At 38.5% G+C, this 26,024-nt stretch overlaps 1 protein-coding gene across 14 annotated transcripts in view; it reads left to right on the forward strand.

Annotated features, from left to right (window-relative positions):
- The window catches only part of R3hdm1 (R3H domain containing 1), an 88,529-nt gene that overhangs the window by 39,221 nt on the left and 23,284 nt on the right, over window positions 1-26,024 (forward strand). For 8 of the 14 annotated variants that reach the window (XM_042258050.2, XM_076547273.1, XM_076547274.1 and 5 more), the window contains 4 exons: window positions 990-1,091; window positions 3,739-4,035; window positions 8,941-9,064; window positions 22,850-23,004. In XM_042258050.2, coding sequence (XP_042113984.1) covers window positions 990-1,091; window positions 3,739-4,035; window positions 8,941-9,064; window positions 22,850-23,004 — 678 coding nt within the window. The remainder of the gene's footprint in view (window positions 1-989; window positions 1,092-3,738; window positions 4,036-8,940; window positions 9,065-22,849; window positions 23,005-26,024) is intronic. The other 6 variants (XM_006996286.4, XM_076547277.1, XM_076547279.1 and 3 more) reach the window with 1 other exon arrangement.

Here is a 26,024-nt window from a genome sequence, read left to right on the forward strand (position 1 = left end):
AAAAAAAAAAAATCACTTTATCTTAGTTTGATTTTTCATCTATAAAATAGATTACAGTTGATGATCACCTAGTTGGAACACCTTTGGAATGCAATATTTTCCTGTATTTGGCTAAAGATTCTAGTATCTAATTTCTCAGCTCCCACCATGAATTCTTATAATAAAAATACATTTAACATTTAGCATCAAAGGAAAGGTTTTATTTTTCCTACACAAAAGATGTGTTTGTGTGTATGTAGATATGCTTGGTCCTGGTGTGGTTATTAAGATTTATTTATCTTATGTATATGAGTATTTAAATTGCCTGTTGATATGTATATATACCATGTGAGCGTGTGACACCTGTGGAGGTCAGAAGAGGGCATCAGATCCCCTAGCCTTAAAGTAACAGATGGTTGTGAGCCACCGTGGAGGCTCTGGGGACTGCACTGGGTCCTCTGCAAGAGCATGTGTTCTTAACCACCGAGACAGCTTTCTAATCCCTGAGGTGTTATACTTAACAGTTTCTACTCACAAAATGGTTAAATTTTAGGAACATTGTCTCTGAGAATTTAAAACATGTTTTATCAAATAGAAAAGTTGGTACAGATACCATATAACGTTACAAGGTTTTTATTTGTAATTTAGTAGTATAGAACAACATAAACATAGCACAGCCCCTTCATAAAAATCAGGAAATAAGAGTCAGAAGTTTTGTTTCTCTTGTAATAAAATTTTAAATGGCTAATTATCTGTTTCTGTTAATCTGCAAAAAAAAAAAATTTTGTGACATAAAAATTATGTTCCTCATTATGACAACAACTTGAGCCTAGGTATGTTCTTGCTGTGTAGAGTTCTTTATTTGATGCTATTTTTCTTGTTGATTCTCTTATATTTTTTAATGACTTTATAAATGTTAAAGCTGTTGCCCTGAAGTGTACATTTCCATGCTATGCAGTTCTTGTAACATTTTCTTCTGACTTTAACTGTTTGCCCCCTGTTATTCCTAGCCTGTTGGTCCTCTGCAGTCCTCTTCTCAGCCTGTTCAGTGCTCTCCAGCCCCCTACCCATCCCCGCTCCTGCCAGTCTCACCCACCCAGCAGTACTCCGTGGTACTGTATCTCTTTTCACCTCATCGTTACTATGGGCAGTGTGTATGAATGCTTCAGACTGTGGTCAGTGTGGTATGCTCTTTTCGTGTTTATTACAGCCTGGTATATAGGTAACAAGAGTGTTTTCTAATCCCTATTGATAATTTATTCCTTTTGATAAGACAGTGATTATATCATCTTATCATAGTAACTGTTTAAAACTTGATATTCCTGATTTTTCTAAAGGGTAATTTTTAGTACAAATGTTTAGAACTAAATATTCTTAGATATTTTAGTTACTTTTCTCATTGAAGTCAGTTTTGAATCTATCTAGTCTTGGAATGGCAGTGTCATAGGGTTTCTGTTGCTCTGATTAAAACATCATGACTAAGCAACTCTCAGGGGTCACACTATTTCTGTTGGAAGTCAGGGCATGACCTCAAGGCAGGAACCTGTAGGCCCGGAACCGAAGCAGAGGCCATGGAGGGTTGCTGCTCACTGGCTTGCTCCTCATAGCTTGCTCAGCCTGGTTTCTACAACCCAAGACCAGCCGCCCAGTGCTGGTACCACCCACAATGGGCTGGACCTTCCAACATCAGTCACTATTTAAGAACAAGCAACACAAACTTGCCTGCAGGTCAGGCAGGTTTTTTTTGTTTTTGTTTTTGTTTTTTGGTTTTTGTTTTTGTTTGGTTTTTTGGGATAGGGTTTCTCTGTGAGACAGTCCTGGCTGTCCTGGAACTCACTGTGTAGACCAGGTGGCCTCCAACTCACAGAGATCTGCCTGCCTCTGCCTCCTGAGTGCTGGGGATTAAAGACATGCGCCACCACCGCCCGACTGTTTTTTTTTTTTTTTTCAATATATTCATAACTTTTAAAATCTTACTAGTTTATACTGTAGGTCAGTCTTATCAAGGCATTTTCATAATTGAGTGTCCCTCTTCCCACATGACTGTAATTTGTGTTGTGTTGACAGAGACCTAGTCAGGACAGGCAGCTTTCCTTTTGAGTTCATATTTTGTATTCTTTGCCCAGTGCCGGTTAGGTACAGTTGGTCAGAACCAGTTACTTTAGATGAATTGTAGCCTGTTTTACAGAGGACTTTATCTGATTTTATTATCAAAGATACTTGACAATTTCTGACTCTAAAATAATACCCTTAATCCAGAATATATCCTGAATTATAACTGTCAGTGTCTGTAATATCTCAGGCTCATACTACCAGGAATTAGCTATGTGACCCTGAAACATTATATCTTTTTGCATAGCTCCATACATGAAGTAGCTTCTACCTATAAAAAAAAAAAATGCTTCCTTTAAAGTGAACTTCTGACAGCTTGCTTGCTTTTATTAGGGATAGTCTATGTTGGTACCATTAATTATCCCATGTTGAAACTGTCAAATCAAATTATAAACTGTAGCTGAAAAACCGTTCTCAATGCTTTTTGGAAGCTGCTCTGTTGAGGGTGCTTTCCTTTTGAACTGGGCAACCTTATTTGCCAGATTTCATCTCTGAATGATTTTTTTGAAATAACTTTTTAGCCTACAGGAAAGAGAAATAGGATTTTTTTTAATGACTCTTGACAGTGGTATGTACATGTAATACCTCTTATAAGAATATTTAGCCATATTACTTTGTAATTTAGAACTATTTTCATGTTTAAAAAACATTTTCATGTGCTGTTAGTCTGTTGCTTCCTGTGAGCAGGTATTCCATTTTAACTGTACTGTCATTTGAGTGACCGATGAGAGCTAATACTTACACTGTCAAGTTAGTAACTATATGTTATACAGCCCATTAAATCATAGCCCTGCCTTGGCTGGATACCACTAGTTGCTTACCAATGATCTAGAAACAGGACGCTTTGATTTATAGTCTTCTACAGTTTAATTAAGTGACAGACTAAGAAACACTCAGAACAGAAGTTATTAAAGAAAAGGAATGACTAATTGGATTTTGATGGTTGGAGATACAAAAAGGCATAGAACCTGAACCCTGCTTTCTAGGAAGAGAAGAGTTATTTAAAAGTAACTTTCCTTCAGAAAATGTGGATTATATAAGAGTGTTCAATGTTACTTCTGAACCCAAGTCAGCATTGAAAATTCATTCATATATATATATATATATACATATATATATATATATATATGTTATGTTTTTATAAACTTAAAAATGCATCCTAATATTTTCTTCATGCTATGATTTCCATTAGGTATATTTTCTAAATAATATGTAATGATAGCATTATAACATACCTTCTCTCCTACATTGGAGTTCTCATTTTCTTGAACCTGTTCTCTTATATCGTACCTGTTTTACATACATCTGATGTTCATACATACACTGCTATAGCTTGTTTAAATAAATATATAAAGTATAGGGCCTGGAGGATCCAGCTTAATTTGGTAGAATACTTGCCTCACTTGAACAGGCTTGAGTTCTGTCATAAACACAGCACAAATTGGACATTGTGGTTCACACCTGTAATCCCAGCACCCACGAAGTGGAGACAAGGACGACCAGAAATTCAAGTCATCTTCAGCTACATGAGTTTGAGACTAGTCTAGGCTACATGGGATACTCAAATAAAATAATATATGTGTATATATAAATTCATTGGTAAGTTTGGCCCATGAATGAAACTGACGGCCAACTTCTTTTCAACAGGATAACCTTGGCTCTCAGTTCAGCCACATGAGTCTTGCCCGCCAGCCATCAGCTGATGGTTCCGACCCTCATGCCACCATGTTCCAGTCCACGGTGGTTCTTCAGTCTCCACAACAGTCTGGTTACATTGTGACGACAGCACCCCCACATCCTCCTCCACCACCTCCACCACCTCCCCCTCCTCCTTCCCTACCACCTGGGCAGTCAGTCCCCACTGCCAGTTTCTCTGCCTCTGGACATCCTGTCAGCCAGCCTGTGCTCCAGCAGCAGGGGTATCTTCCTCAGCCCTCACCACAGGTGTGTTGCTTTTCCATGTTCTCTCTCACACAGGAACCGCTAACTTGGGAACAGTTTGTGAGATAGTATAAGCAAAGCCCTTAGTTACCTCTGTAGATTGTCAAACCCTTGGAGAGCAGCCACATGACAGGTGGTAGCTACAATCCAGTTAGCTAGCTTAAAGTATTTGTCCTTTGAATTTTCCTCTGGCTCTGAGAAGTGTGCTTTGTTTTCCTTAATTATCTTATGAAAACATTGTGAGTGTATGTGTTAAAGTTACTATTGCAGTGATAAAACATCATAACCAAAAGCATGTTGGGGAGGAAAGGGTCTATTTTATTTGGCTTACACTTCCACATCATAATCCATCATTGAAAGAAGTCAGAGCAGGAGTTCAAAACAAGACAAGAACCTGGAGGCAAGAGCTGATGCCGAGGTCATGGAGGGGTGCTGTTAACTGGCTTGTTCATCACAGCCTGCTCAGCCTGCTTTCTTACAGAAGCCAAGACGCCTTGCCCTGGGCACCACCCACAGTGTGCTGGGCCCTTTTCCTATCAATTACTAATTAAGAAAATGCCCTACATCTGGATGTTATAGAGGTATTTTCTCAATTGAGGTTCCCTCTTTTCAGATGACTCCAGCCTCTGTCAAGTTGACATAAAACTAGCCAGTACAGTGTAAAAGAACTAGAAAGTCTGTATCACAGCATTGCAAGACCAGACCAGGTTGAATAGAAATAACATCATCGTGACAACTTTTCAGTTCAGAAAGAAAAATCTCGTCATTTACTTCTGTCTTAATATTTCTGAGTATGTTTTGCAGTTCTCTTTGGGGCGGGGGAGTGGATTCGAGACAGGGTTTTGCTGTGTAGCCCTGGCTGTCCTGGAACTTGCTCTGTAGACCAGGCTGGCCTTGAACTCAGAGATCTGCCTGCCTGTGCTTCCCGAGTGCTGGGAATGAAAGTGTGCACCACCACTATGCCTAGCTGTTTTGCCCTTTTCATTAGATAGATATTACACAGTTTATTAAGTATACTTGACGCATTTAATGTCTTTAGCTGTTTTTATAAATGGGATTGTTTTTAAATTTCACTTTTTTGTTGTTGTTGTTGTTGTTCACAATAAAGAAATTTGAGGATATTGATCTTACACCCTGTGGATTCCCTCCCTCCCTCCCTCCTCTGTTATTTAGCGATTTCCTCTGAATTGAAACTTTCCCTTGTGGTGGGAGGAAGGAGGCTCATACACTCAGAAAACTTGTCAAGCTTCTAAAACTGCGAAGACTTACAAGGGCCTCCCTGATGTTACACTACCACGTGCTGAGGGAGGAGCCTCCCCAAGGAGGCCTGTGGTTGTTCAGGCAGTGCCAGTAATAATGGTTTTCATAAGTTGTCCCCCATGCTGCAGTGGGGTTTTCAGTGGTGCAGATCACATTTAGTCATCCAGCAAGCTTCTTGGGTTCACTAAGCTAGATGTGGGTGAACTCATTTTTTTGGTCTGTGGGTGCCTTCTGGAGTGTCTGTCTGTCTGGGGTGAATAGGCATTTGTTTACATCTCCCCAGGGAGAAAGAATCACACAACACCTTCCCATGGATACTCATTTTCATAGTATATTTATTGGTTTTTTGTTGTTTTGCTGGGTCCGTTTTTTTGTTTTTGCAGGTTAATTTGTTTTGAGTTTGCCTTTCCTTAAACAGCCATTTTTAATCCAACCAATGATTTTACACTTACTTGGGAAACACTGTACCATTAAGCTACACCAGCCTTCCTATAGCCTTTTTTATTGAGTTATTACAGTGAGGCTTTTGGTTTTATAGCTGCTTAGAATTGTGTGTGTGACAGATGACTTCTCCATACAAGTTTCCAATGACTTTTTTTTTTTTAACTGCAGCTAAACTAGGTAAGGTTAGTTTAAAAGAAATTTATAATAGGTATAATGGCACATTGCTTTAATGCCAGTACTCAGGAGGCAGAGGCAGATGGATCTCTGTGAATTCAAAGCCAGCCTGCTCTATGTACAGAGTTCCCGACCAACCACAGCTATATTGTGAGACCCTATCTCAAAACAGTGAAGAAAAAGAAGTGTGTAATGATATCTGAGCATACTATCTAGGAGGTGTCCTAGTCCTCTGGTTCGTACAATCTTTCCACTCAGACCCTTTTCAATTTTCCTTAAACCTAAGATGTATGGGATAAAATGTTTCAATTGGGGGTGGGCACCGCACAGATACTTTTTTTAATTTAGTATTTATTTATTTTTTAATTACATTCATGATATTCATTAATTACACTCATGATATTATTACATTTGTGGTATTTGTTGATTACATTCACAGTATTCATTCAATAACTATATTTATGATATTCATTAATTACATTAATTGTATTGATTTATTACATTCATGATATTATGTCCTGATACTACTATCCATCTGTGGGACCTTTCCATCACACAAAACAGAGAGTCTGTACTTAGGAAATCATTACTTTATATTCCTTTCTTCTCTGTCTTGAGATAACTTCTAATCTTTCTGTCTCTATAAATTTGTATATTCTATAGTAATACAATTCTATAGTATTTGTCCTTTTTTTAATGTAAAAACATTTTATGTACAACTTCAGGAGAAATAATACACAGATAGCTTGAACATAAAATTAGGTTATAAATCAAAAGTCCAGGGTTATTTTAAACAGTAAAATATTTTCTCTGTAGAAAATAGTAAAAATGATAACATTTCCCAGTAAGCCCTTTTAAGCCAAATAATAGCTGAATTATACATATAAATATTGATTAGGTTCTGGGATACAGAAGAAACCTATCTTCATCTGTTCAGAGAGCTATGTTTTACTTAAGTTGTGTAAGTGAGATTCCTATTCTTCTTCCCCTTCACTGTTTGATTTGCAGCACACATTTTTCTATAGGCTAATCCATAATCTAAAGAGATTTTAGCCCCCCCTCCTGAAAGTACAGCCACCATTTTCTTTCATCAGCTTGATACTACAAATTCTTATCCTAATAGTGAAATGTTTCACTAAAGCTTGCCCAGTGATTGGGCAAAACCAAAACTTATTATAAGCTACAGTCGTCCTAGGGTCTCCCCTGGTAGGTAGCCTCACTGGATCTGTGGTTTGCAGTCTGATTGTCCTTTGCTTTATATCTAGTATCCACTTATGAGTGATACATACCATGTTTGTCCTTCTGAGTCTGGGTTACCTCACTCAGGATAACATTTTCTAGTTCCATTCATTTGCCTACAAATTTCATGCTGTCATTTTTCTCTGCTGAGTAGTACTCCATTGTGTAGATGTACCACATTTTCTTAATCCATTCTTCAGTTGAGGGGCGTCTAGGTTGTTTCTAGGTTCTGGCTATTACCAATAGTGCTGCTGTGAACATAGTTGAACATGTATCTTTGTGGTATGATTGAGCATTCCTTGGGTATATGCCCTAGAGTGGTATGGCTGGGTCTTGAGTTAGATCTGTTCCCAATTTTCTGAGAAACCGCCATACTGATTTCCACAGTGGTTGTATAAGTTTGCATTCCCACCAGCAGTGGAGGAGTGTTCCCTTTGCTCCACATCCTCTCCAACATAGACTGTCATCAGTGTTTTTGATCATAGCCATTCTGACAGGTGTAAGGTGGTATCTCAGAGTCATTTTGATTTGCATTTCCCTGATGACTAAGGATGTTGAGCATTTCCTTAAATGTCTTTCAGCCATTTGAGATTCTTCTTTTGAGAATTCTCTGTTTAGCTCTTTAGCCCATTTTTTTTAATTGGATTGTTGAGTATTTTGATGTCTAGTTTCTTGAGTTCTTTCTACACTTTGGAAATCAGTCCTCTGTCAGATGCCCCACAGACACTTACTCTCTACACTTTAACCAGTTGTGGATCTCCATGATGGTCTCTGTTGCAAAGAGTCTTCTTTGATGAGGGCTTAAGAGCTACGTTTATCTGTGAGTATAAGGGTAAATGGAGTCAGCTAGAAATGATAATTACTTTAAGAAAATGTCAATCATGGGTTCTTCCTAGGGTCTTTCAACTTCTCCAGATACAGGTAGTTGGCTAGGTTTACTGTGCCAAGCATGAACTCCCTCCTACTGAGTGGGCATTAAGTCTAATTAGATATCTGCTGGTAACCCCAAGATAAAAGTCCTGCTGTTGCACCATTGGGGATATTTTTTCAGGCTGTCATTGTAGGGTTTACAGGTGGCTAGGGCTATGGATTACTTTCCTCCATTGGCAGCTTGCATAGCACCTTTGAATACTATGAGAGCTAGTCCCCAGGAAGGAGGCTTCCAGATGAGTTCCAACTCAATTTCTCCAAGCACTGTGCCTAAAGTAGATTGTGTCCTTAGCAGTGAGGTCTTATCTTCAAGGTCTGGTAGGCAGCCAAGGAAAATGATAGTTTTCAGTAGTTTTTCAGCAAAGCAAACGTCGTTTTATAAAAGAGAAATATGAAACAAATAAAAGTAACATCTAAATGTGATTAGTGGGCACATTGGTAAATGTCCTTTGTTCTGTTTTGTTTGGTTTGGGGAAGTTGTTTTGTTTCTTAGTTGTGTTTTGTTTCTTAGTTGGTTTGGCTATTCAAGACAGGGTCTCTCTACATAGCCCTGGCTGGCCTGGAAGTCACTATACAGACCAAGCTGGCCTTGAACTCACAGAGGTATGCCTCCCTCTGCCTCCCGAGTGCTAGAATTAAAGGTGTTTGCTACCATGCCCAGAGGAGGCTATCCTTTTAAAGATATCTTAGAGCTGAACTTTATAGTTTTAAATTTATTTAAGTACAGTTTAATTTTAAAAATTCAATTGATTTGCAGTGGGTTGGTACTATAATTACTGCTCATTGCATTCTGATGTGCCTCATGGAAAAATTACTTTTCCAAGTAAAACTAATTTTTGTCCTCAATGCTTATGATTGTAGATGCCAGCCTGTTACTGTGCTCCAGGCCACTATCACTCCAGCCAGCCTCAGTACCGCCCTGTCCCTTCTGTCCATTACAGTTCACATCTAAACCAACCACTGCCACAGCCTGCACAGCAGACAGGTGAGTCAAGTTCTGATCCCAGAATTTTCAGTTATGGACATTACTGTTTTCTAATATACTTCAGTCTTTACATTAAGATATTATCATGCTCAGTCTTTGAAGATCTCAGATATGTGCGTGTGAGTGTGTAAGCCAGTCACATATAAAGGAGTGGGAAAACCTTACATTTCTCCAGACATCTACACAGATTTGTATGATAAAGGGATGAGAGCATAATAGGAAGGTTCTGCATGGCCAAGAGTCTTGTGAGTAGCTATTGGATCCTTGCTGCTGTGGTATTAGAAGCCCTCTTTGCATCCTATTAATTACCCAGATAGAAATGGTAGAGAGACATTATGCAAGGTGGCCTCCATACAACTTACCAGAATCAAAGAACAAAGCCTGCTAAATTTAATCATTTTGAATTTTAGCTAAAGGATGACACTTTAATTTCAAAGGTGCCTGTTTGATAAACTGTGTTCTTGCATGTATTTCTGTCTCATCTCCAGTTTGATAATTATTTAGTGAAAAGAAACAAATAGAATCTAATACTAAACATTAAAAAAATATTAAAACTCAATCTTGTTTCCTTTTTGCCATTTTCTTCAAGAACTTACTGAATTGAACCCCAATCTCATTTTTAAATACTGTTTTAAGAGCTAAGTAGTAACTTAGCAGAGAGAGTGTTTACTTTGCACACTTGAGCACCTGAGTTTAGTCTCCATGACCTGTGTAACCACGGGCACTGTGTAATACTTGTAATACAGAACTGACAAGGTCGAAACAGGTGGATTTCTGGGACTTGATACCCAGCCAGCCTGGCCTAATTGGTGTATTTAGAGCTCGTGAGAGACCTGTTTCACAAAAACAAGGTTGATAGCTCTTGAGGAACCATACCCAATGACGAACTCTAGTGCACACACATATGCACTCATACATGCAATTCCACAGACATATAGAAAGCTGTCTTAATTGATTCTAATTAACTCACTTCTGTTTCCACCCTGGTTGTTTCTTGTTACAAATATTTAGTAAAGTGTTTAGCTAAAACCTTGTGTTACATAATTTGGAGAATTGAATTTAGAGTTTAATACTGATTTTTATGGAGCATTTTGAGCTATTTGTCATTGATGGAGATAGAGATTATGTGCAGAGGCATTTCAGCTCTCCCTGCACAGAGGAGTCTTCAGTACTGTCGGCTTACTCTTGAGAGCTACTTTTGGCCTGGCCTTCCAGTAAAAGTACTCTTGTTGCTTCTTGTGCTGCTGCAGTCACCAACTTCCGTTATAAGAAGAGTCATAATTACCCAACTCTACAGCCAGTCTTTCATGGAAGTTTTCTTGTTCTTAGTATGCAGGCTCTTCCCTCTTGTGTGTGGACTAGTCCTTACATTGTGTGTACAGCATATCTTCTTTTCTATAGAATTTTGAACATCATCTGACTGCTAACTAAGCTGCAGTTTGTTCTGTTTCATATGTGACTCCTTTTAATGTCAGGTTTTCCTGAAAGAATAATATAACCCTTTTCAAAAATATAAGCAGTATATAACCTCAATTCAAAAGACATCAAGAGTTGTTCCTAGCTGGCAGGATGGCTCTAGGTAAAGGTGCTTACTGCACAAGCTTGGCAGTCTGAACCTGAGGCCCATATCTTACATAAAGGTAGATGGGGAAAGAACCAGCTCCACAGAGTTGTCTTTGGCTTCCACACGTGTGTTGTGACACATCATATAACCTCTCCCTCTCTTTACACATATGCACACATCTTACAATAATAAATTATAACTTTTTTAAACGTTTTTAAAACTGTTCATTCTGAAGCCGGGTGTGGTGGCACACACGTTTAATCCCAGAACTCAGGAGGCAGAGGCAGGCAGATCTCTGTGAGTTCAAGGCCAGCCTGGTCTACAGAGTGAGTTCCAGGACAGCCAGTGCTACACAGGGAAACCCTATCTCGAAAAACAAACAAAAAATTGTTCATCCTTGGGAACATTGATCATAATATTGCTCATTTAACATCACATACACAGTTATTTTCCAATACAAATGATATTCTAGTCGGGACCAGTGACATATGCCGCTAATCTCAGCACTCCATAGGCTAAGGAGGAGCACCACAGGGTTATGGTACACTTGAGTTACATAGCATCTTTTGTGTCAAAAATTAAAACAAAAACAATAGCAAAGAAAGCATTTTTCTGTGATTTCTGGGCCTGAAAAATAATTGACTTCTTATATATATATTTTTTTAACCTTCCAAAATTATAACAACTGGTTTGTTTTTAATTATGTTTTTTTCTCCCGTGGTGCTGGTAATGGAACTCAGGGCTTTGCCTGTGCTAGGCAGGCATTTGCTGCTTAGCAACATTCCTACCTGTGATGACTCAATAATTTTATAAAAAGTAAATTGAGTTTTGGAGAGATGGCTTAGAGATCAAGAGCACTTGCTGCTCTTGAAGAGGACCCAGGTTCTTTTATACTGGTTCAGTCTCATTTAGCCCAGGGTGGGCCTTGAACTCCTGATTCTTGCTTCCTCCTCCAAGTGCTGGGATTAAAGGTGTGTGCCAACACGTCCTGGCCTCTATGGTTAATTAGTGGCTAGCTCTGCCCTCTGTCCTTCAGGCAAGCTTTATTTGTCAGAACACAAAATATCACACAACAGTTGGTTAAGATGAAAGTAAACCAGACCGCATGTAGCCAGCACAGGTGCAGAAGAGGACAGCCTGTCCTTCCATAGTTTCTGACATTGACAACTGGGTGTCAGCATAATAAGTCAGTGTGTTGAAAGCCCGTTCTTTCCTTTATTTTCTGCATTATCCTAGTAACTTATAGCTTGATTTAATTATGTCTCATTCTGTTTGAAGAATAAAAGGGAAATCCTCACAAATTCTTACCTTAAATGACAAATATTTTTGTTGTGCCTATAAGTGTAATAGAAAGTTTCCTTTAAGAAAATGTTCAGCAACCAGAATCAGAGATATGTTGGTAATTATATTGGCCTCTTCATAGATCTGGTGAAAATTTGAACTGTTTTTAACAAAGCTATAATTTTTTTTGTTTTGTTTTGTTTTTTGTTTTTTTCAAGACAGAGTTTTACTGTGTAGCCTTGGCTATCCTGAAACTCATTCTGTAGACCAGGCTGGCCTCGAACTGACAGAGATCCACCTGCCTCTGCCTCCAGAGTGCTGGGATTAAAGGCATGTGCCACCACACCTTGCTCAAAGTTGTAATTTTTGTTTGTTTGTTGAGACAGGGTTTCTCTGTGTTGCTTTGGAACCTGTCCTGGAACTCGCTTTGTAGGCCAGGCTGGCCTGGCACTCAGAGATCCGCTTTCCTCTGCCTCCCCAGTGCTGGGATTAAAGGTGTGCGCCACCACCACCCAGCATCAAAGTTGTAATCTTAAAAGTGTGGTTTGCTAACTTTTTATTCCTGGGCTTTATATCTGAATCCTAATAGAAGAACAAAGAACTAAAAGATAGACAATTTCTGTTTCAATTTTTTTTGTTCTGTTTACTGATTTCTGCCCCAATTTTCATATGTAAACATAGTTTCTGTCTTTTCTTTCAATACATTTTCTTATTTCCTTACATTTATCATTGCAACTGATTAAAATGTAAATTTTACCACTTATTTTTTGAGTCTTGTCAAGCATGCTTATGTATACTAGAAGAACTCAAGAAAGTTGATGTTATCTTTGATTTCATAAAAGAATAGGACTAATCTTTTATCCAAATAGTGAAAAATTGCAGCACATTTTCTTTGGCTTGGCACCACTAATACTCAAATGCTTATATATATATGACTTTAAAGAACATTTCCCCCTAAATTAACAAACTCAGCTGAGTCAAATCAGGTGGTGGTGGAGCATGCCTTTATCGCCAGCACTCAGGAGGCAGAGGCAGGTGGATGTCTGTGAGTTGGAGCCCAGCCTGGTCTACAGAGTGAGTTCCAGGACAGCCAGGGCTACACAGAAATGCCCTATGGGTTTGGGGGCGGGCATTCTTCTGAGACCACATAGAGTATGGACAATAACGGATTTACTGCTGTTTTCCTCTTTGTGGAATAAATTATCAGGAAAGTCTTTTTAGATAAAATGCTTTAGTGTTCTAACCATATCTGTGCCAGTGTACTGACTCCTTGAGAATAAAATTCCATGTACTGTGGGGCCCCAACTAGAGCAGTATTAGCATAGGGGTGACAATATTCTTGGCTTCTATTGTGAATACTGTGGTCACTCAAAATAAGATTGAATCAGCACATGTCAGCAGACACTGATGGAAGCCCTGAAATGCATGAAGCTTCCCAGCAATACAGTGTATAATGTGAAAGAATAGCAGAACTGTTCATCAGAATCCCAATTAATGGCCCAGGGTCTGTTCTTTTTCTATTTTTTAATAGAGCTTATTTTTATTTGTTTGTTTTATATGTATGGGTGTTTTGCCTTCATGTATGTCTATGCATTACATTCGTACAGTGCCCAGAGAGGCCAGTAGAGGGTGCTGAGTCCTCTGGGACGGGAGTTACAGGCAGTTGTGAGCCATCAGTGGAGGCTGGGAAGTGAACATAGGCCCTCTGCAAGAGATGCTCTTAACTAAGCCATCTCTCCAGCCCCCCCAGTCATTTTTAACTAGTGCTAGTTGTGTTAGTTATAATGCCTGGGACTTTCAGTTTGCTCATTTACAAAATTAGGGTGTGTTTATTGTATTGTCTAGCCTCTGTGGACTCAAAAATTGGAAGATTTGGTGTTTCTTTTGAGTGTTTCTGGTTTAGAACAGTGAATATTAGCTGGGCAGTGGTGGCACATACCTTTAATTGATCCTAGGAGGAGGGGGCAGAGGCAAGCAGATCTCTGAATTCGAGGCTAGCCTGATCTCTAGAGCTAGTACAAGAACAGCCAGGGTTATGCAGAGAAACCTTGTCTTAAAAAAAGAAAAAGGAAAAAAAAAAATCAGAACTGACTTAAAATAGCTTAGTGTCTTATTGTTACTAACTGCTGTTGTTTAAAAAAAAAAAGCATCTATTTCAAAAGATCAGTAATTTGCCAATTGGGGTACTACAAATTTATTATTTTAACCCTTAGCTTAAAAGGTACACCTTGAATACTGTAGAGTATAATGCATGTGCTCTAAGAAGTTTAAAGAAATGGCCCCACAGGTGGTGACTGTAGCAGAGACTTCAGGGCCTGGCTTTATGATACACAGCTGCTTTCATTAGGACTCTTGAAAAATCTGCAGCTTCACCATATGTGTTTACTATTTTACAATAATTGGCCTTGTCCTGAGCTGTTGGATTCGGGGCCGTAGCACTGTCTGAGAGGTGTACATTTCTCACAGTGAACCGGTCTCTTTTTCAGCTGCTTCCTGGCTTCTTTTTACTCATTCCCTTTAACTGTAATTGCCTTTTAATTTTACACCATACTCAGAAATAAGGGTTTGAATTTAAATGACAGCCTTGGCTTCATAATAATTTTCCTTTAAAAAATACAAAATATTCAAAAGAGCTATTGCTGTCATTTCTTTTCCAAAGCATATTTAGATGGCAGATTTGGTTTGGTTTGCAGCTTATCCAATAAAGTTTAATGTCCTAAGCATTCCAAACTCACTAGTAAACATCAAATTTGTCTCTTTCCCTCTTGTTATACAAATTTTTAGGGGCATAATTATTCATTAAAACATGGACCAAATGAACCAAAGATACCCACATGTATTTTAAGTTGCTTAGGCTCGTACCAAGATAGATAATTCAATTTTCCTCAAAACTCTTACTATTGCATGCCTGTGAGAAACAAAATAATTCTCTGAAACTGAATCAGATTTTAGTTTTATAACCAGCTCATAAATTCAAGTATCATTGAGCTATATCTTCAGTCTTAATTTTTCAAGTAACTCAGAACCATGTGATTATATATTAAGGTTTGTTACCAGCAGACTGATAGCATAATGAAGAGCCACACTGTATAAGGAAAACTTTAGAATGTGCAGATTATAGGCAGCATTGCAGGCCACAGATTTGAAAGTACGGGGGATTGAGGGGAGCTGGGAATGTAACTTGCCAGGGTGCTTGCCTTGGATGCATGAAGCCCTGGGTTCCCTCACCAGCACCACATACGCAGCGTGTGTGTCTTAATCCCAGTATTTAGGAGGTAGAGGCAAGAATATCAAGGTCATCCTTTTCTTAAAGAGTTTGAAGCCAGCCTGGGATAATTAAAACCGTGTCTCAAACCAAATAATGAATATAAATAAAAGTAACTATAATGTGAAAAACTAGGGAGAATCTACACTGTTGGGTGAGCTGAAGCAAATCCTACTGATAAGAGATTCAGTTAGCCACACAGGGACTGTAACAACAGAACTGATTGTCTCTTTTGACAATTTTTGACCCATATAATAGGACCCATATAATTGTCCTAGGTGGTGGCCCTAATTTTACTTAGTTTGTTGTTGTTAATTCTGTGAGCATTTCTTAGTTTTGCATGAGCTGCATAAAATCAGAAATTGTATAATAAGTACAACTCCACCTATTTCCCTTCCCCTCTCCATTAAATCTGCTGCCACTGAAATAAGGAGCAAATGTATTTGGTAAGTACTTACAGGTTTCCTTGAGTTGTCTGGGATTGTTATTTAAATAACTAAGAGCTATAACGTCTGTGGTTGAGTTTTGCTGACCTTTCTGTTGAATTGAAGCATGATAGTAGAAGGATTGGCAACTGTGTCTCTTCCCAAGTACAAGTAAGAACTGGCTTTGATTGAATTTGGCCTGTATACCAAATAGTAGCAGACAGAAGACATGCCTGGTTTATAAATTTAAGATTCTACTAAATTGCCATAAAACACCTAGTTCAAATAAATTTAGATTCAGCAAAATTACTTTTTTAAAGCTTAACTTTCTTCACAGTGCTTCTTTTATACAAGTCTGATCTGGAAAAAAGTGTTAATACTGGTAAGGAAAATACATTTAGATTCCTGGTGGTGTCATGTTGTTGAAGCATTTCTTCAATTTGTCTCTATCTGATTATGGCTAATCTGTTTTAAAGGATGCTTTCCATTAATACAAATTCTAGCTCAGGTCACCTATGATAAAGTAGATCTAGCTTGTTAGCACTGTTTTTCTGCTGAGCACTGTTTCCTTCTTACTCTTTACTGTTGAAATGAGAGGGAGTTAAACATAGAGTAGGATCCTTTGTAATCTTCCAGGCCATGCTTGAGCCATCAATTCAAAATTGTTCTCTCGGCTTACAAAACTTGTTGGTGCTTTCCTCAGAAAGCCTTGGCCGCAGTGCAGTCCTTCACAAAGAACAGTAGTGGTAGAAGCACCCATGTTAAGCCGGGCGGTGGTGCCCCGTGCCTTTAATCTCAGCACTCGGGAGGCAGAGGCAGGTGGATCTCTGTGAGTTCAAGGCCAGCCTGGTCTACAGAGCGAGTTCCAGGAAAGGTGCAAAGCTACACAGAGAAACCCTGTCTCGGAAAACAAAACAAAAGAAAAGAAGGAAAGCAAGAAAGAAACACCCATATTGATAACTGGATATTAGTTAATTCTGTTTGGAATCACTCACTATTGGTGGCTTTCCCACCAGATTGACAAATTCCTATAAAAGATACCTTGCTTTTCCTCTAACTTTCTCTCGTTTCTAAATAAGTCACAGAAGTTTAAAAAAAATTTTTTTTAATTTCTCATATACTGAAACTACTTTTGATAAAGAACAATTTATGTTGTACTGGGGGGTCTAGTGTATTGTGTCAGGATACTAGAAATGCTCGTATAGCAGTTTTTTTTTTAACCCAATGGTACTTTTCTTTCTCTAGGAATCTACTTCTTCCTTATGCTCAGTCTCATACTTGGCAGTCTTCAGACTATTTTAAAGTTACTGAAACTATGTGCCCTTTCCTCGTGTCTGAGATTAGATAAGGAATTTGAAACACAGAGCCACTTGTCAGAGGTGACACTCCTAATAAACCAAGCTTGGGCTGCTTTGTTTAAACAAAAGTTCAGAGGAAATTTCAAGCAGTTTGAACACTGTTTCAAGAATATGAATTTTATTGAACATAAGCACCTAAAGTGAGGCATGTATGTCCTTAATGGTCTAGTATTATGGGGTACTGAGTGATTAATAACAGAAAAATTCTTATCTGTGTTTGAAATACAGTATTATGCCCCCCCCCCATGTTTTTAGTGTTTTCCATGTTTCTGACTTCCTTTATGATTTATATACACTTTGACCAACAGGTCCACAGTTATCTTGCATTATGGAAAGTCCACTAATCTTTTAGTATCCTGCTCTTTAGAAAGTATAATACAAAATTACATACTTGTTAGCTATTTCCTGGGTTTTAGAATTATTGGAATGAAAGATCAAACATTTCATTATGATTTCAAAAATAAACTCAAATATCTTTCCTAATAGCATTGGAACTTCCCTCCTGATTATTAGTATTCTAGAGGATAATATGTTAAATGATAGTCTTAGCTGTGATAGTCTTAGAAAGGTTGTTGTAAAGATCCCTGATGTCCCCTACCAGTGTGGTTCAAACCTGGTGTATTTTCCTGCCTTGCTGCTAAGGGAATGGAAGCATTCTGTTGGTGGTGGGAAGTCACTGCTTCTGACAACCCCAACACATGAAGTAGAGTGGCTCCCCTGCACACGAGCTGTCCTCATTAAAGCAGGCTTGGCCCCACTGAGCCTGTGGGGAAGACAGCCAGCATCTATGAAAATCTTCTATAGACTCACGCAGAATATGGCAGCAGAGTTCTTCTTTCCAGCCAAAGCAGCCTCAAGCAGCACTACAAATCTGAATCCTTAGGAGGGTGACTGTAGATTATAGGGAAGCACTGAAGACTGGAGACACAGAGCTGCATATGGCCTGGGATCCACTATCCTCTGGGCTTCCTCTCCCTTTCCTAATTGTTTTCTAATGAGAAATCTAGTCTCATGAGAGGCAGAAGTATAGCTCTGAAAAATGCAGGTCACAAACCATGCCAGGATTGTGGGGAAAACAGTGAGGACAGCGTGGGCTGGTTGTGTCAACTTGACTCTGGTGCCTTTTTAACTTCTATGTTCACGTAGCTGCTTGCTGGACTAACTGCTTACTCTGATTTCTATTTTGATAATTATGCTTGTTTTCACAAATACTCTTCAATTCAAATGAATAATTAGTTGACTGGCTGGTTCACTTCATTTATAATTCTGTTTTCTTGCCAGGCATGGTGGCACATGCCTTTAATACCAACACTTGGCAGGAGACAAAGACAGGCAGAGGCCAAATTTGTCTACATTATGAGTTCCATCCAGGTCAGGTAGGGCCTCATAGTCTCTATCTCAAAAGAAAAAAAATAGCAGTAGTAATAATAGTAATAAACAAAAATGAACTCTAGATTTTCCTACAAGTAAACTTACCTAGAAACTTAGGTGTTAAACTAGAGTAGATGTCTTCTCTAAGCAGAATTCTCAGAAAATCAAAGCTCTCAAATCCTACTTACTTGAGTATTTCTGTGGTACTCATTCACTTCAGCACATGTCCTTGGGGAAGGTAGATCTTACATGCAGATCCCAGCTATACACTGACCGGCTTGTGACCTTGGACTAAGGTAGGAAACTGTGCCTGTGTTTCCTCACCTGAAAAGGAGGAGAGTTGTGTCTCTTTGAAATAATGGTGTCTGTGAATGTGGAATGAGGTACTTCCTGTGCACAGAGCAGTGCTGACATGTATGAATATCAGCTTTGGATACCTTTGAAGCAGTGAGACATCTCATATTCTAAATGAAAAGGCATAGGAGTTTTGGGCTGAATCTTACTACATGCTCTCATCCTTAAAGTGTGTCAGAGATCTACTAAGTTATTTTCTTATCCTTTAATTGTTATAATTAAGGTCTAAGTGTTTTGTTGTATGTTGTGTTGTGTTATGTTTTGTTTTGAGACCAGGTGTCACCTTGGCTGACCTAGAACTCACTCTCTAGATAAGTAAGGCTGGTCTCAGACTCACCATGATCTGTCTGCCCCTGCCTCTTGAGTGCTGGGTCAAAGACATGTACCACTACACCTGGCTTAATCATGTTGTAAGAAATGTATTTAGGGGTGGAGAGATGGTTCCGTGATTAAGAGCACTTCCAGAGAACCTGGATTCGGTTCCTAGCACTCACATGGAAGCTCGCAACCAACTGTACATTTCACTTCCAGGGGCCCTGATGCCCTCTTCTGATCTCCTTGGGTACTTCATGTACATGTTGCACAGAACATTGAAGCAAAACATCCAAACACATAAAACAAATAAATCTCAGCAAAAAAAAACCTTGTCATTTAAAAATAAATAAATAAAGATCAGTTTTTTTGTTTCAAAAAGAAAATTTAAACACTTCCTTCCCACCGCTTTGTAAAATCTCTCTTAATCTGATTTAGAAGCATTAAAGAAAAGGCAAGGTTAACCACACAAAGAACAGTAAGTGGTGATTATAGATGAATATTTTCCAAGTTTTTTTTTCTTAATATTCTACTATGAGTATCTTTTATCATCACCTGATTATCCCATTTGTTTCAGAAATTTTGAAATAATTGTTTCAAATTGTGCATATTAGATTCAAATTGAAACAACTTCATAGTCTTCCTAATCAATTCAGTAGCTCATGGTTAATTACGTGAAATTTGTGTCTCAGCTGCTGGATAGTTTCCTAACAGAGGTTTAAAGTACTAGTGAACCACAAACTTCAGACTGATGGGATTTGTAAGTGAAGGTGACTAAATATCCTCTACTTCATAAACTAATGTTACATTAAAACTTAAACTGTTTCCATCAGAAAACATTCACTAAAATGGTTTGAGAAACTGGCCTTTCAGCACATAGTAGTCCTGTTTCTGCTCTAAAATGTATTTTTCCCCATTATTTTAAGTATACATGCTGAGTGTCTACATTTTTAGCTGAGTGATGGTTCATATTAATTGCTTTATTCTGAAAGGGCAGTGGTAGGTGTTAAAATTCCTTTCTTTACTCTTAAATGGTATTATCATCCCCCCCCCCCTTTTTGTAACAGTATACACAAACCATGAAAGGAAGAATTAGCAAGAACAAGTTCATGTTACCAGTTGTTTTGAAGGATGGATGTTCTATAAGGTAGTGGACAGAACTGGCACATGAGAGCATCTTAAGGAAAAGACATTGTCTTTTAAAGTGCCTATCATTCTTATTTTTTATAAATCCACTGTTGGTCATGGATGCATTCACTGTTTATGCTGCTTGTCAATGAAGTATTAATGTACAAATGTAGACTCATGAGTCAGTGGGGTAAATGGATTAATTAATTTCTATCCAAAGGTAGTGTGGTCCACAGCACAGCCATACCATCCTATTCACACTGGTTCTTCTCTGACCTCAGAAAGAGAAGTGTGAAGCTCAAATTTGATTACCAGATACGATGAAGTGGGAAAGACCTAGCCTGTATGTGGGTGTACCATCCCAAAGCCTGGGGGTAGAAAGGAAGGGGATGAGGGGGCTCTGCTCCTTGGCCACCGATGTGAGCTGCTCTGCTCTGCCTTCCCTCCATGATGGACTGAAACCTCTGAAACTGTGAGCCAAATAAACCCTCCTCGAGACAGAAGTGTAACTCGGAAAACTGGCCCCACTCTACTCAGTGTTTCTTCACTGGGATTCTCTTCTACCTTTATTGTGGGCCATTCAGTCCACACACTGTATCTGACTATTACAGACCACTTTCTGTTCATCAGACAGGAATTTTTCCCCTTTATTCCAGCCTTTTTTTTTTTTTTAACTTTTTGTTGGAATATTTTTTTCTTTAAGACAAATCACAGACATTAAGTGAGTAAAGTACCAGTAAGAATTCTTCTCCCTCTTTCACAAGACTGTTCATTCTCCAGTTTCATGATTTTATTGTCTCAATGGCATCATTTCTTAAAGATGGTCTCATTCTCATTCATGTCACCCCATTGGCAAGTACAATACAAGTTCTCCTCTGTAAATGGACATGCCGGGTCAGGTGTTTTAGATTTGCTGTTACCATTAACTCCAAACATTAATGATACTAATTTTATATGTCTGTATATGACAATTAGTAAAAATGGAAATGGGAATTTAGTGACACAGATTCTGTAATGTACTATCCAGGTGATCCTTAATAAACTGTAAGGATAACATTCAGACTAGAAGTTTAATTCAGTGGTTCATACGTTACTTAGCATGTGAGAGGTCATGTGTTCGATTCTCCAGCACTACTCTAAAAACCAAAAAGTTAGTATGTAGAATACTTGCTGTTTATTGGGGAAGTATGACTATTTAGTTTTAAATACTTACAAAGTTCAATTATATCACAGTGAATTCTGCCAGGGAGGATGTGGTGTGTGTGTGTGTGTGTTTTGAAACGTGGCATCTCAAACAATGTTTCCTGGTGGTTTCCCGTTTTTTGTTCCTGTCTTAATTTTTTAAGGACAAAAATGTGTCAGTGTATTTGTGTTAATAGTGCTTACAGTTTATAAATTTGAAGTGTTTGTTATTTGATGAACTGAAGGTAGGCTGGAATGTCATTAGGCCAAAATGTTTTTTTGCTCTCTTCTTCAGTCCATGTCCAAACTTAAGCAGTACAGGAAATGCACAAGAGAAGAAATAGTTGACAACATATTATCAGTTTCTTTCTTATAGAGAAGAATCTAGAATATACATTTTAATCAACAGCATTGATGCCCCTGTTTACATTCAATGCCTGAGGTTTTGGTATACTTCCTCTCACTTTAGAATTAAATGAAGATGAAAATTAAAATTTATTGATCAGTATATGGTGCAGTCAGAGACAGTCTCACCAGCCTTTGCCTGCTGACATTTGCATTGGCAGCACTGGTGTTCTTTGTAAAAAAAACTTTTGTCAGTGCCCTGAAGCTAAATAATGACTTGTTTTCAATCAATTTCTTTTCTTTTCCTTTTTTTTTTTTTAAATGAAAGCATTTTTGGTAATGTTTAGAAATCTTTCTTTACACTAATTGGTATTCACAAAAGAATGTTCTTAGACTCGGGAACAAAATAAAATTGAGATTCAAAGCTCATTGTTGTAGATTCTTAAAAGTAAGAAGTTTACTTCATAAACATGTTCTTACCACTTAAGTTCCCAGTCACGTTTAATCTTCTTAATGATCTGGCTCTCTGTCAGATGAAATCAGCAATACAGCCAGAAAATGATCCTTCAAAAGAACTAACTGGCTCCATTCACCTTATGTTTCTCACATATTCCTAAAGAGATTCATGTCTTGGTGTGGTTTGTTTTTGTTGGTTCGTTTGTTTTTTGTTGTACTACTAAAAAAAACAACAACAACTTCAAACCATTCTAAAATCCTGTCCCTTACACATGCACAATCTTTGTTCCCCAGCAGGGCCGCTGATGACATGTGACTTCTACAGTTGCATCGGTACACATTCATTCCATCTTTAATATTCTGCTCTTATCACATGAAGTTTTTTTAAAGGGATGGTACATATTTACCTCTCAGACAGTGCTCTAACAAATCATGTCGGCATCCTGATCCTCAGAAACTCGTTATCATTAAGTATTGTGATACAAACTAATTAGTGCTTGTCCTTTGTTAGCCAAGACTGTGACCCATAGAAGAAATCTTTACACATATTTTGTTTGACTAGATTTGGGGGAGGAATGAATTTTATTTCATGGTAAACCTTATAACTCTTACAATAGGCTTGGAGATTTGCTGATAAAGTAAAATTCTGACACTTTGAGTCATACAGGGCTTGCTTAAACTACAGAAATACACTATTACTTACAATAAACTCAAAACAAGCTTTAACCCATTTTACCGTTACAGGTTATCAAGTTATGCCCAACCAGCAGCAAAACTACCAAGGAGTAGTTGGAGTTCAGTCACCCCAGAGTCAGAGCCTCGTGGGAGGCCAGCCAAACAGCACTGGAACTCATATCCAAGGAGTGGTCATCCCCTACCCTTCAGTGCCATCATATCAGGTATGTTTTCTCTCACCTGCTGTAGGGATAGGTGATTGCAGATCAGCTGAGTCTATAGCTGGAATCCTAGCACTTGAAAGGCTGAGGCAGTAAGATTATAGGTTTGTAAAGAAAGCTCAGCCTGGCTGTCCAGAGGGTTCTTGCTTCAAAAAAATAAAGTAAAATGCATGACTACAATATATTCTGTTCTTTTGTGTCTGCTTGTTTTTAGTTTTTGGGTTTGGTTTGAATTTTTGAGACAGTCTTATTACTGCACCCTAGGCCAGCTTGGAGTTCACTGTGCAGCCTGAGCTGGACTCAAGCTTATGGTTCTTCACAGGCATGTGCCATCACACTCTATTCCTTTAGTGTTAGGGAAATGCTTCGTAAGACAGAGCATTATCATCCTAAGAATTTTGTTAGTTATTTTAATTTCATTTACCCTCACTTTATTACCTTATTAATACTCAGAATATTTGAACGATATCGTTCAAATATAAGTTTTGCGTGGTACTGTGTTTCCATCTGTACAGCTATTTAACAAGTGTTCTGCTGTATTGTTCACTTTCCTAGAAAGCCTTCTTTGGGGAGAAAAAGGAATAGGAAGGAAAATAGAAATGATAATAAGTGTTTGCTATAATAAGTATGGTTTTGCCGACCATAAATCTATGTTTGTAGAATTTGTATGTATGTACAGTTTCCCAAACAAGACTACTATTTTCTTTAGTTCTAAAACGTTATGCTTTATTGTGTATTTAAAATGCCATGGTAGGCTAGTCGTGGTGGCTCACACCTTTAATCCCAGCACTCAGAAGGCATAGGCAGGCGGATCTCTGTGAGTTCAAGGCCAGCCTGGTCTACAGAGTGAGTTCCAGGACAGCCAGAGCTATATTGTCAGACCCTGACTCAAAAACAAAAGTCATGGAAGGCCAGGCATGGTGGTACACATATTTAATCCCAGCACTTGGGTGGTAAGGGTAAACAGATGTGTGTGGATTCAAAGCCAGCCTGGTATACATAGTGAGTTCCAGGTCAGCCAGGGGTACTTAGTGACACCTTGTCTCAAATAAACAAACTCCATGACATTTTCATTTTATTTAAATCAAGGAGTTTGTTTTGTAGATCTAGAACAGAAAGGTTATTGTTTCCCATATTAACAGTTTTCTTTCCTGTGGATTTTTATTATTGTTTTTGTTTTTGTTTGTGTTTTTGTTTTGAAGAAAGGATTTGTTTGTAGCCCAGACTGTCCTGGAACTCGATCTGTAGAATAGGCCAGCCTCAAATTCACACTCCCTAATGCTGGGAAATTTGCTTTTCCTTCTTTTTTCTTTCGAGAGTGCTCTAGTTTCCTTTCTGTTGCAGTGATAAACACTGTGAATGACCAAGAGCAACTTGGAGAGGAAAGGGTTTGTTTCATCTTACAGCTTAATAGGCCACTTATCAGAGAAGGAACTCCAGCGGGTAGGAACGTAAAGCAGAAATCGTGGAGGAATGCTGCCTTCTAGCTTGCCCCTGGGCTTACTTACATCCCTATCTGTCTTACACAGTCCAGGCCCACCTGCCCACAGTGGATGGGTCCTCATAAATCAATAAGTTACCGAGAAAATGCCTTACAGCCATGCCCACAGGCCAGTCTGGTGGATGTAATTCCTCAGTTGAGGTTCCCTCTTCCCCGTGTGTCAAGTTGACAATAGAAACTAAGCAGTATAGGAAGTAATTTGTAAGTGGGTTTAATTTATTAACCTGCATGTTTTCCACAGCTAAGGAATGGAATGTTAAAAAAGAAGTCCGAAGGTTATTGTTATTCAAATAAAAATGAAAACTTCTTACCATGAAGAGAAAAATGTTCATAGATTATATCTAAACATAAGTAAACAAACTGGTGATCTTGTATAGATGAGTAGCAGAGAGATCACAAAGGAAGCACTGAGCATGTGAAAGAAAGGCCTGCTGCCAAAGGTGGGGAAGTTAAGAACCTTTAACTTCTGGTCATGATGGTGCTTGCCTCAGAAGGCACAGGTGGATGTCTGTGAGTTCAAAATCAGCCTGATCTACATATTTCCAGGCTCGGCCAGGTTACACAGAGAGATGCTGTTTAAAAATAACTTTCAACTAATTTTACAAGGAAATTAATTAGTTTACAAGGCATAAATTAGTTGTAAAGATATTTAGAGGATGGATAAGAATGTAAGCAATTATATAAGCATATTCTATATAGTTCCAGAAAATGTTAAGTATTTGCAGTGTGAAATTATCAAGCTTTGAAGTCTATTGCTAATACACAGGAATTGCTAAAAGGAGATATATCATGAAAATAGTTTTACATCTTTCTTCTCCCTCATTTCCTCTGTGCCTTTTATAAAACCATCATTCTTGACTTAGTCACATAATCTTCCCCATACCTAGACAGGCAGGGTTGGCACCAAGCAAAAACACTGCCTTCTACAGGTCTGTGGTCTTACAGTCTAATCCAGAGCATCAAGCATCTCTGTTCTGCTGCCAGATATTCATGTAAAAGAGATTTGCCCTTGGTTTTTAGGGACTCACAGTCTATTTTCAGAAATGTCATTTAAATAAAGTATAGCTTTGTTAGTATAGTTTTTTGTTGTTGCTTTTGGTTTTTGGTTTTTTGTTTTGTTTTGTTTTTTCTTTTTTCTTTTTTTTTTTTGGTTTTGTTTTTTTTTTTGGGTTTTGTTTGTTTGTTTGTTTTTCGAGACAGGGTTTCTCAGTGTAGCTTTGCGCCTTTCCTGGGACTCACTTGGTAGTCCAGGCTGGCCTCGAACTCACAGAGATCCGCCTGCCTCTGCCTCCCGAGTGCTGGGATTAAAGGTGTGCACCACCACTGCCCGGCTTGTTTTCTTTTTTCAAGACAGGGTTTCTCTGTATAGTCCTGGCTGTCCTGAAACTCTTTATAGACCAGGCTAGCCTCAACTCGCTGAGATCTGCCTGCCTCTTCCTCCCAAGTACTGGGATTAAAGGCATGAGGCAACCACCACCCAGTCAATTTAATAATTTTTTTGAGAAATCCACGGGGTCTGCTT

Source organism: Peromyscus maniculatus, chromosome 11 (genome assembly GCF_049852395.1).
Source record: "Peromyscus maniculatus bairdii isolate BWxNUB_F1_BW_parent chromosome 11, HU_Pman_BW_mat_3.1, whole genome shotgun sequence".
In the NCBI taxonomy this organism is placed as follows: Eukaryota; Metazoa; Chordata; class Mammalia; order Rodentia; family Cricetidae; genus Peromyscus; species Peromyscus maniculatus.